This window comes from Euleptes europaea, chromosome 5, assembly GCF_029931775.1.
Source record: "Euleptes europaea isolate rEulEur1 chromosome 5, rEulEur1.hap1, whole genome shotgun sequence".
Classification (NCBI taxonomy): domain Eukaryota; kingdom Metazoa; phylum Chordata; class Lepidosauria; order Squamata; family Sphaerodactylidae; genus Euleptes; species Euleptes europaea.
The window spans coordinates 62,932,443-62,944,973 of record NC_079316.1 but is presented as its reverse complement, the minus strand read 5'-3'; the positions used below and the strand labels follow the sequence as shown (position 1 = coordinate 62,944,973).

General features: G+C 44.6%; 1 protein-coding gene across 1 annotated transcript in view; it reads right to left on the bottom strand.

Moving 5' to 3' along the window:
- The window catches only part of TRUB1 (TruB pseudouridine synthase family member 1), a 52,523-nt gene that overhangs the window by 34,133 nt on the left and 5,859 nt on the right, over positions 1 to 12,531 (bottom strand). Inside the window, exon 3 of the mRNA XM_056850460.1 lies at positions 529 to 584. Within this exon, the coding sequence (XP_056706438.1) occupies positions 529 to 584 (56 nt within the window). The remainder of the gene's footprint in view (positions 1 to 528; positions 585 to 12,531) is intronic.

Here is a 12,531-nt window from a genome sequence, read left to right as displayed (position 1 = left end):
CATGTCCCCTTCCAACTCTATGATTCTATAAATAGAAAAGTACAAATTCAGGATGCAATATTTTGCTGCTATATGTGCCAATAATAATCTTGCCATTAAGCAAGTAATATGAAATGCTATATAAGTCAAGAGGAACCGAGTTGTTAAAGCGTTAGGCTTAGAACAGGGACACCTGGGATTTAAATGTAGGCTAAGCCACTATGTGGCCTCATTCTAAGCTCCTGAAAGATCTGGAGATTGAAATTTAGCAGTGCCATTCCTAGCTTTAGCTACCTGCCAGAACTACTTTTATTCTGTCTCACGGTTCACATGAAGCTGCCAAATCCTGAATCAGACCACTGGTCCATCAAAATCAGTACTGTCTACGCAGACTGGCAGCAGCTCTCCAGGGTCTCAGGCAGAAGTCTTTCACATCACCTACATCGTGATCCTTAACTGGAGATGCTGGGAACTGAACCCTGGGACCTTCTGCATGCTAATCAGGTGCTCTGCCACTGAGCCTCAGCCAAAGCACCTCATATTTCTTACCTTGGAACCAGCCAATATGCTGCTCAGCATTTTTGTTCCTTTTCCAATACCAACCACTGTTAAGAAAGAGAAACACGGCTGTAAGAACAGGCACTCTGCCACCATCTGTATTTACTACCACTAGCTGCTTTCCTTCACACTACCAGGAATGCTATTTCGCAGATGTGCAGTCCAAGAAAGATTCTTGCAAAAAGAACTGGCTGATTCAGAAGAGTAAAGATACTGTCTTAAAGAAAAACCATGATGCTGCTTTTAATCTTTCAAGGAGCTGACAAACAAGCAACACAGACCAACAAAACTTGCTTAAATGCCTTTAATTCTATTTTGGGGCCTTTCTTTGGGAAGAGCATTTCTTGCAAGCACCTGCACAGAATTAGCAAACACAGTTAACCTCCTCACACTGTCCTCTTGGATAAAGTCTTAGAAAGGTTCATTAGTTGTGAAGAAAAGCCATCACTTTAACTAATGCACCATTTAAAAGGTTATTAGCATTCAACAGTAACCCAACCAACCCAGCAGCAGACTACACTAAGGAAATTAATATACCACTTACAGGATCATGGCAGATGGGGAAAATATAACGGAGAAGCTAAAACAGTCTTGAAAAGAACAATTATCACTACATATCTCAGAAAGAAAGAGAATGCCGGAGTATTAATAATTTTAATGGTTTCAAATTGTAAGGCAACTGTGGCTTTCTTATAACAGTTTCAGATGTCTTACTGAAGCAGAGGAGGCTTACAACTAACATGTATTTCTAACAAGAAAGAAGTCTCGTGCTTCATTCTTAACACTCATCCAACAAGGCAAGATGCAAAAGCAGCCTTCCAATGGACATGAGCTAGCAGTACTATATCACCCTGAGCTTTTATTAAGACCTTAAATTCACTGCCATAAATTGCTGGGATGGCCACTAGCTTACAGAGCTTTAAAAGAAGGCTAGTCACTATGCACCTGGAGGGAAGGCAGCATGGTACAGCCCGATCTCGTCAGATCTCGGAAGCTAAGCAGGCTCAGCCCTGGTTAGTATTTGGATGGGAGACAACCAAGGAATACCAGGGTTGCTATGCAGAGGAAGGCACTGGCAAACCGCCTCTGTTAGTCTCTTGCCATGAAAACCCCATAAGGGGTCGCCTTAAGTCGGCTGCGACTTGACGGTACTTTACACACACACAGTCACTATGCTGGTTAAATGGAAACTGATCTATGGAACACCAGTGGAGACTGTTTCAGACTTTGTTTGTGTGCTTCTTTTTTTATGGGCTTCTTGAAGGCATCTGGTCAGCTACTGGGCAAGATGCATCAGTCCAGGACTTAGCTGGGGCTGTGTTTGTGGTTATGGGGCTGGGAGCGAGTCAAGGAAATGTCCTTGTTGGCTCCGAACTGGTGGCATGGAGCTGGGGGTGGTGGTCTCCAGCAGCAGGCCCAAGCTGGCCAATCAGCTCATTGGGGCAGGCCCAGGAGAGGTGGACCTCTGGGTAGACCTGAAGGCTTCTCTCTGGACTGACCCTTCCTTATTTATTATGGCGATTGCAGAGGCTTTGCCTTCCATTGTTAAAGCTCTATTGTTTGACTGTTTCAGGAAGATTGGCAAAACCTTTTCTTTCAAATTTACAGTAGCCATACAAAAATTAGTAATATAAGTTTGTACTCCCCATTTTTACCAAAACAAGTAACACCCTCAAGAGTACCAAGTCTGTCTACAAAATTCTGAAACTTAACCCAACAGATATACATAATGCCTAAATCTTAATTATATAAGTACACACAACTGGCACATGAAACTCAGAGGCATCTGATGAGTCCAAACAGCTGGAAAGCCTGAACAACCCCAAAGGCTAAGGCACCCTGTGTATATTCTGTAACACCTTAGGACATGCAAATGCTGAAATCTCAATGTCATGGGGCATGGGGGGGAGAGTACACAATAAATTAAGCCACATTTTTTAAAAAAATGGCAGCCACTATATAAACCTTCTTGCCAACAAGGCCCTGCTCAGAGTATCCGTCATCAGTAGATGCAAAACTGGCAGCCATTAGAAAACAGAGTTGCACTTACCTGTAACTGCTGTTCATCGAGCGACCCGGTGCAGACACACATTGGGACTGCGCCTGTGCGCAGGCCAACCGCCGGAAAAAATTGTTAGCCTAAGCCCTAGAGGGGGCGCTCCTGCCGAGGCGCACAAACGGCTTCCCGCCCAGCTGTCATGTGTGCCTCGGGGGGGCGCCCCTCCCCTCCTCAGTTCCTTTTTTGCCACCGCTAACTAATAACAGCCCTGACCTGGATGGCCCAGGCTAGCCTGATCTCGTCAGATCTCAGAAGCTAAGCAGGGTCAACCCTGGTTAGTATCTGGATGGGAGACCACCAAGGAAGTCCAGGGTTGCTGTGCAGAGGAAGGCACTGGCAAACCACCTCTGTTGGTCTCTTGCCATGAAAACCCCAAAAAGGGGGTAGCCATAAGTCGGCTGTGACTTGACGGCACTTTACACCCACACACAACTAATAACAACATGTCAGTAAGATAGTCAGCAGCGGGGTAGGAGGGAGGGAATGTGTGTCTGCACCGGGTTCCTCAATGAACAGCAGTTACAGGTAAGTGCAACTCTGTTTTCATCTTTGGTCCCGGTGCAGCCCCACATTGGGATATTAGCAAGCCACTCACATGCTTAGGTGGAGGGGTGCGATCTTACTGGAACATTGAATGCAGGACTGCTTTACCCACATTCGCTTCTCTCCTGGCTTGCAGGTCGATGGTGTAGTGCTTCACAAAGGTCTCATCGGACAACCACATCACCGCCCGGCAGATCTCCTTCAGAGGAACCCTTTGGAAGAAAGCTGCAGAGGTGCCCTGAGCCCTGGCTGAGTGGGCCATCAGTACCAATGGGCAGTGAGTCCTACTGACCTCATAGGCCTTCCTGATTGCCAACACCACCCACCTGGAGATGGATTGTGAGGAGGCAGCCTTACCCTTCTTAGGGCCAGAGTGACAGACAAAGAAGGATTTAGTGTCTCTAATGTCCCTGGTCCTTTTAAGATAATAAAGCACAGCTCTTCTCAAATCAAGGGAGTGTAGTTTTTTCTCTGCTTCTCTGCACAATATCCTGTTCCAAATGGAACTTCGAAACAATCTTGGGGCGAAAACTAAGTCTAGGGTGGAACACCACCCTCTCATTAAATAATCTGAGAAAGGGGGGGTCCATTCGCAAGGCTGCAAGTTCACTAACTCTATGTGTCGATGTGACTGCAATTAAAAAGGCGACCTTCATAGACAGTAAGTTTAGAGAGCAGGATGCGAAAGGCTCAAAGGGAGGGCCCATCAGGTAAGTGAGGACCAAGGATAGGGACCATTGTGGGGTTAGAGTGGGTAGCGTATTATCCCATTTCCTCGAGTAAGAGTATCTCGTAGAGGGCTTTCTAGAGTGTGTTAGTGTCTGTAACACCCTATCTGAGAACCTAGGGATTAAGGAATTATTAACCAGGCCGTGAGGTGCAGTCTGGTGATATCGTGGTGCAATACTTCCCCCCAGCGTAGCAGGTCTTGCGCTGCTGGGAAATGGATGTAACAGTTGTGAGACATCCTCTTCAGTTCTGTAAACCACACCTGGCGGGGCCAAAAGGGAGCTATTAGTATAGAGAGTGATCCCTCCGCCTTCATCTTAGCTAATACTCTTGAAAGTAGGGGGAAAGGGGGGAAAGCACAGAAGAGGCAGCCCTGCCAGCATATCTGAAACACATCGCCCATGGACAACAAGTCCTTCCCTGCCCTGGAGCAGAATTCCCTGGTTCTCCTGTTGGCTCTTGAAGCAAAAAGATCTACCTGGGGTGTACCCTATTGTGCAAAATGGGGAACAGGTACTTGTACTGAAGAGTCCACTCATGGTTGGATAGCGCGACTCTGCTGAGGCGATCTGCTAACAGGTTTGATACGCCCGCTATATGCATAGCACAAAGTGAGATGCCCAGAGTGATGGCAATACCCCAGAACTTTTGGGACTCTTTGCAGAGGGGCAACGACCCCATGCCCCCTTGTTTGTTCAGGTAGAAGATTGTAGCTATATTGTCTGATTGAATCAGGACGTTGGAATCCCTTAGGATATCTGAGAAAGCAATAAGGGCATAACGTACAGCTATGAGTTCTAAGAGGTTAATGTGAGCGCAGGACAGGGAGAAGTCCCATGTCCCCTGCGTCGTTCTTCCCTCGCAGTGAGCCCCCCAGCTCGTTAAAGATGCATCAGTGGTGACGGTGTGGTCCACCACCCAATGGCCAAAGGGGGCACCCCGTAAGAGATTGGACTCTAGCCTCCACCAGCCCAGTGTTGAGAGGATGGGCCTTGGGACAGAAAGGTAACGAAATTGGCTATCTACCAGTGGGTTAAATTTACGGATAAACCAATTCTGCAGGTCCCTCATATGTAATCTTGTGTGAGGTGTGACCGCTGTAGTAGAGGCCATGAGGCCCAGTAGCCTCTGTATGAGGAGGGCCGGCTGTCTACGGGAGCCCTGGAAGGAGGTGACAAGGGATCTGATACTCTGGGCTCTATCCGGGGGTAGGAACACCTTAGATTCCAGTGAGTCAATGATTGCTCCTATAAATTGAATGCGCTGTGACGGGATTAATTTTGACTTGTCCCAGATTACAATTTGGAGCAGGTAGCAGTGACCAGCTCAACATGAGCCAGAAGGTCCTGTTTTGATGAGGCTGTGATCAGCCAGTCATCAAGGTAGGGGAAGATCGAGCAGCCAAGGGTTCTAAGATGGGCCACAACCACCGCAATACACTTCGTGAAGACCCTACGGGCTGTGGCCAGACCAAAAGGGAGGACTGTGTACTGGTATGTCTCCCTCCCAAAGCAGAATTGCAGGAATCTGCGATGTGCGGGGTGTATCGCTATGTGGAAGTAAGCATCTTTGAGGTTCAAAACACGTAGCCAGGTCTGAGGTGAGAGTAATTCCATCACCATAGGAAGAGAAACCATTCTAAATTTGGATACAAACAGATGTTTATTTAAAACTCTCAGATCAATAATGGGGTGGAAGCCTTCCCCCTTCTTGTCAACTATGAAAATTCTAGAGTAGAATCCAGCAATTGGTAACTCCTGTGTAACTAATTGGACTGCTCCCTTGAGAGAAGCTCCCAGAGCGGCTCAGCAAATTGAGGAAAAGGATTATCCCTTGCGGAAGAGGGATGAGAACAGGTAGGTAAACTTTTAAATTCGAGGGAGTATCCCTCTAAAACAATTCTTAACACCCAGGAATCGGAACAAATCTCCCTCCACTGCGAAGCAAAACGGCTCAGTCTGTCTCCAAATGGGAAGGACCCAGTGGGGGCATTCTGGAACAGTCAAAACCTTTGTGCTTGGTGATCCTTGGGTTGGTTTGGGCCCGCTCTTGGCCTATTGGGACCCCTACATCTGCCAGGCTGTTGTTGGAAGTGGGGTTGCTGGTATCTATTTGGAGGATATGAAGGCTGGTATTGTCTATTGTAGCACTGTGCCCTGAAGAAAGAAGAGTATGGTTGTTGTCTCTGCTGGAAGCTTTCTCTCAGTTGGGTATGTGTAACTCCTAATGATTTTACTGTTTGACGATCCTTCTTAACGTTTGTTAAGAATTCGGTGGTATTTGCAGCAAACAGCGTGGGGCCCTCGAAGGGGAGATCCTCCATCTGGGCTCTTGTTTCGATGGCTAAGGCCGTGGTGCGCAGCCATGCGTGTCGGCTGACCACGATAGTGGATGCCATGGCTCTTTTTTTTTTTTGAAATTTTTTATTGGTTTTTATAATATAAATTTTCCATATTATCAAACAACAATGAAAGTAATATGAAAATCTAAATCATAACTAATGTTGTTATAATTACTTAAGTACTTAATAAAAATAAAAAATATAGGAAAAATTTTTGACTTCCCCATCACCTCCGTCCGCCTCTTAATAAAGTATTCTATCCCATCGTGATATGATCTGTTCTTAATTATTCTTATGTCTCAGTTAAATTTCATTTACATTAATCCGTTAATATAATTAATTACACTTCTTTGTATTAATAATATCATCTAGATCAGAGTAAAAGGTACTCTTCCATTTTCCCCAGTCCTAATTCATATTCACAGTATTTCATCCAAGCCTCCCATTCCCCCATAAATCGTACATTGTCTTTTTGGTTTAAAGTAGCTGTAAGTTTTGCCATTTCCACCAGTTCAAACATTTTCATAATCCAGTCTTTTTTCCCAGGGGTATCTGCCCCTTTCCATTTTGCTGCATAAAGCAATCTTGCAGCTGTTGTCGCATAAATCAAAAAAGTCCTTTGTATTAACAGGTCATCAGGTATCATACTTAATAGCATCATTTCTGGTGTTTTGGGTATATTTTTTTGTACTATTAATCTTAACTCATTATAAATCATGTCCCAAAAATCCTTAGCTTTATCACAAGTCCACCACATATGATAGAACGAACCAATTTCTTTATTGCATTTCCAACATTTAGAGGATGTCACTTTGTAAATCCTTGCGATCTTCTTTGGTGTTAAATGCCATCTATACATCATTTTGTAAATATTTTCTCGAATTGATTGTGCATTTATTCCTTTCAGGTCTTTCGACCATAGTCTTTCCCATTTATTTAAAGCGATATCATGTCCCAAAGTTTGAGCCCAATTGATCATTGTTGGTTTAATTGTTTCCTGCTCACAATATATTGTTAAGAGAAGATTATACATTTTAGAAATCAATTGGGTATTATTATCTAATAACATCCTGTGAAAAGGCGATTTGTCTTTAGAAAATCCATTTTTCATATCTGATTTGATTTGATAATATTGAAGCCATTGTAAATCGTCTTTAAGTAACTGAAAGTTTTTTAGTGAGCATTTTTTCCCTTCCCAGATTGTTAACTCCTGATAAGTAACAAATTTATCCGGTCTAAGTGGGCGTAATGTCAACATTTCTTGGGGTGATATCCACATCGGTGTTGCTGGTTCAAGAATATGTTTATATCTCATCCAAATACGGATTAAGGAGGACCTGATTATATGATTACGAAATGATGCTTGTGTCTTAACTTTGTTGTACCACAAATAAGCGTGCCATCCACTTATATTGTTAAAACCTTCAAGATGTAACAAGCGTGTATTTGATAGGTTAATCCAGTCCTTTAGCCATACTAAAGCGGCCGCTTCAGCATAGAGTTGAAAATTTGGTAGTGCTAAGCCTCCTCTAACTTTAGAGTCCACCAAGTGTTTATATGCAATCCTCGGTTTTTTCCCTTGCCAGATGAAATTTAATATGTCTTTCCTCCAAGTGTCAAAATAATTAACATGTGATATTATAGGCAAATTTTGAAATAAGAAAAGTATCCTTGGCAAAATATTCATTTGGACTGTTGATATACGACCCAAGAGGGACAGCTTTTTATTTGACCAAATGATCATGTCAGTTTTTATCTTATCCCATAATTTAAAATAATTATTAGTTATCAGTTCTTTGTTCTTCGTAGAGATCCAAATTCCCAAATATTTGACCTTATTAGCTTTCTCCCAACCTGTATATGATATAAAGTCCTGATGTTCCCTTTCTGTCAGATTCTTGAATATTGTCTTTGTTTTTTCTTGATTAACTTTAAATCCCGATATTCTTCCAAAATCGTCCAAAGTCTCCATCAGTATCTTCATTGATTGTGTTGGGTTTTCCAAAATTAACAGGAGGTCATCCGCGAAAGCCCTCAGTTTAAATTCATGTTTTTTAATTTTTAATCCGCGTATGTCCTCCATAGCTCTTATCTTGCAACATAGTGATTCCAACACCAAAATAAATAGTAACGGAGACAAAGGGCATCCTTGTCTGGTTCCTTTTTTTATTGAACAATTATCAGACATCGATTCATTCACCAAGAGTTTTGCCTGTTGGGATGTATATATGGCCGATATACCCCTCAAGAAACGGTCTCCAAAATTTAATTTCTCCAATATCTTTTTCATAAAATCCCAGGAGACCATATCAAAAGCTTTCTCAGCGTCCGAAAATACAAAGGCAGCCGTTTGTTGGATATTCTGGTCATAATATTCCAGTGAATCTAATAAAATTCGTATGTTGTCTTTAATTTGCCTTCCTGGAACATTAGTCGATCCTTCGACTTTCTTTATCAGCCGGGGTCGAGCGTTGACCCTGACGTTGCTTGGCTTGCATCTCTCCAGCTACTATGGAGGAGGGATGGGGGTGTGAGTGGAGGTAGTCAAGAGTCCCCTGTCTCACCCTGTATAGATTTTCCAGCCTCTTCGTGGAGGCTGGGGCAGAAGCAGGTTTTTTCCAAATAGATGAAGCCACTTCAGACAGGCCCTCGAGGATGGGAAAAGCCACTGAAGATGGCGAGTCATTGTAGAGTTTGCCCAGGATCTTGTCCCATGGTTTGTTGTCAGACTCTGAGACATCTATGTCCAGCGCATGTGCCATGTGGCGCATCTGTTCCGTATGGAGGCGAAAATCCTCACTGGGTGACAGCAGGTCGGTGTCGTCCGCCCTGTCTTCAGGAGAGAATTCTGATTGGGCCTCTGAGCCTTCTCCTGATGGGGAGAGGAGGTCGTCTGAGTCATTCTCATCACGAGATGGCACCTGGGTAAAAGGTGGCTGAGATATCCTTGGTTGTGCCGGGTTTAAGGGCAGCATCTTGTTAGGTTGGTTTAGCTGTCTAAAACGACAAAACTCCATCCAATCCTTCATAAGCTCTGGAGGAAAACAGGGGACTGATGGCTGGTGACTCCAAGAGGGGGCAAACGGATCAAACCCCGTATCCCCTGCTCCTTCAAATGGTGCGTTAGTCTCAAGTTCAGAAAAAGACCTGAGGGGGGACTCGGAACGCCAGGATGGGGTGTCAGTTGGGGCCAGGAAGGTCTCTGGAACCGTGAAGTATATAGGATCCTCGGAGCACTGTTGAATGGGTGGTTCCATGAGAGCAGGTCTCATATCTTTTGGCTTGTCACAGTGCTTGGTCTTGCGCTTGTGTTTTTTCGGGGGAGGTTCCTCAGTATTGATGGTAGCTTCTCCCTCCCTCCGTAGGATGCGGGGGGGGGGGAGGGGCGGAACCACAGGCGCCGGAACCACCGGCGTTGGAGCCGAGATCGGGTCGGTCGCACCCTGGGTGGTATTATGCAGAGCTACGTTGGAGGAGCATCTCTTGGTAGAGGAAGAGGCTGACTGAGCGGGAGAAGTGCTCCGCGTACTCGCAGCGCGTGCTGCTTCTGAAGGGGGGGTCAGGGCTTTCTTCCACAGTGCTGCTTTCAGACGCGCGGCCCTCTCTGATCGGGCCTTTGAGGTAAATTTCATACAGATTTTACAAGCCCTGATTTTACAAGATTTTACACCATGTGTGACTCCCCCAGGCAAATTAGACACAGTTCGTGCTCGTCAGAATGAGTCATTTTGGTGCTGCACTGCGTGCAGTTCTTGAAAAGGGGCTTTGAAGCCATCCTTTCGGGGATTTTCACAACGTTCGGAGAACGGGAGTAAAGGTGGGACTAGGCCAGGCGATCCTGCCTGTCAACATATGTCAAAGTTATGCCTAGTCTGCAGTTTGCTAAACAGATCATACTGATCAGAGTGACAGCTAAGTCATGTGATGATGCTGGTCTGATCCAGTTTGTACAGCCAGGAATGGGGATTTCCAGAATGACTCATCTCAGGTGAACTGTGATTGGTCATAAATGTGTATATAAGTCTGTGTAGCGAATGTAAGTTACCTCTTGCTGAAATATATGTGCTGGCGGAGCATGCTGTTGCTCAGAGCTGTGAATGTTAACAGCCAAAGGACTCTGTGTAGATATTGTAAATAAACTGTACATAGCAGAACTGCGTGGTGTGAAGTTGCTACCAGGTAAACTCCTGAAGTCCAGACAAGCTGTGCGCGACAGGGTTATGGGCCAAGATAGACTGCGCTGAGAGCTGGAGGTTTTATTGGAGTTGGTGAGCTACTGCCGTGAGTTGCTGCTGTGAGAGGTTTGGATATCTACAGAGGCCAGCGACGCTGAGGACCTTGATGTACAGTCTGCAGACGGTTCAGTTGTTTCTGACAAAGTGTCGGAGGAGGAACCAGGGGAAGATAATCAGCTACTGCCGGTGAGAGAAGATATCATGGCGCAAGCTGCTTCTGCCCTGCTGGTTGATAAACTGACCGCAGATAACTATGCCATGTGGTCCCTGCGAATGGAGCATTACCTTAAGCGTGAGTCATTGTGGACGTATGTGGATTCTCCCCCACAAGCTCCCACGCCTGAGGAAAGTTTAAAAGACCAGAAGGCATTGGCCACGTTGATATTAAGTGTTGCTGATGACCAGTTGGTGCATGTGGCGGGACAGGGGTCAGCTAAAGATGCCTGGAATAGCCTCAAGGCTGTATATGTGCAAGACACGGCTGGATCTCTTATTTCCCTGATGAGAAGGATTTATAGAAAGACTATGGAGCCAAATGAGAGTGTTAGAGCTCATTTGAATACCTTAGCCACATATTTTCAACTGCTGGCTCAGAGGGGAAAGCAGATTTCTGACCAGGACCAGGTGTTTATTGTTTTAAGTTCCCTGACGGAGCGTTTCGACCCACTTATCTCAGCCCTTGAATCTGTGGATGCAGCAAAATTATCTTTGCAGTACATCTCAGGGAGATTGTTAGAGGAAGAGGCGCGATATACGCAACGGGAGTTGGCAGTCGGCCAGACCGGGAGCTGTGCCAAGCATGAGATAAGGAAGGATACAAGCCTCAGCTGTGAAACAAGCAAGCCTATACCTGTAGCTTTACGTGTCAAATGTTACAGATGTGGAAAAGAGGGGCACATTCAAAGATTTTGCCCTGCTGCAAGGAAATACAAAGGAGGAAAAAAGACTCAATTTGTGACCAAACAGCAAGCTACGCTGGTGAGAGCAAGTCCAGACTCCCTGAATGACTCTTGGATAATTGACTCAGGAGCTTCACAAATATTTGTGAGGGAGAAAAGGTTATTAATGAACTCACATCAATCGGCGTTAGGTCATGTAAGTTTGGCAGATGGACGTTCTGCAACTGTTTCCTGTGAAGGAAGTGTAATGTTTCGAAGTTTAAACCATACATTCAATGATGTGCTTTGTATACCCTCTCTTGAGAAAAACTTATTAAGTATAAGTGCACTAGATTCTGCTGGATTCAGTGTGACTTTCAGAAATAAGTGCTGTAATATTCTCAAAGGTGATAAAATTATGGCAGTGGGGAATTTGAAAGATAATGTGTATGTGCTAGAGAACATGGCAGGAAAAGCACAAACAGTGTTAAATAAAAACCCTCACCATAAATGTATACATTTGCTACATAGAAAACTTGGCCATGTGGGCTGGGGCACCTTAAATAAAACTCTTGCCCTGCTGGGCAAAGAGAAGGTTGAAGGGTGCAAAACGTATCTGGATTGTGATGTGTGCAAGCAAAGTAAGTCTAAAGCACACCCAGTTGCACCAAAGAGTGACAGAGTAACAAAAACCCCTCTATATCTTATTCATAGTGATGTGGTAGGCCCTTTCCCAGGCAGTATATCTAAAAGAAAATATCTTCTTCTTTTGATAGATGATGCCACAAGGTTCACATGGGTGTATCCCATAGCAAAGAAGTCAGAGGTGTGTGACACTATAAAGATGTGGGCTAACAATGTGCAAAGGCAATTGGGGCATAACATTTGTAAGTTCCAAAGTGATTTTGGGGGTGAATACATGTCTGGTGAAATGGCTCATTGGTTTAAGACTCAAGGTATTGAACACAGAATTGCTAATGTATCTATGAGTCAAGAAAATGGTGTTGCAGAGAGAAAGGGAGGAGTACTGCAAACAATGATAAAATCAATGCTACTTGATGCTGGATTGCCAAAAATGTTCTGGGCTGAAGCGGCAAAAAATGCTTGTTATATATCAAATAGAATTTGGACAAGTGCCACAAATAATATTCCATACAAGGCTTTGTATGGGAAAGATCCCAGTTTGGATCATATCAGGATATTTGGCAG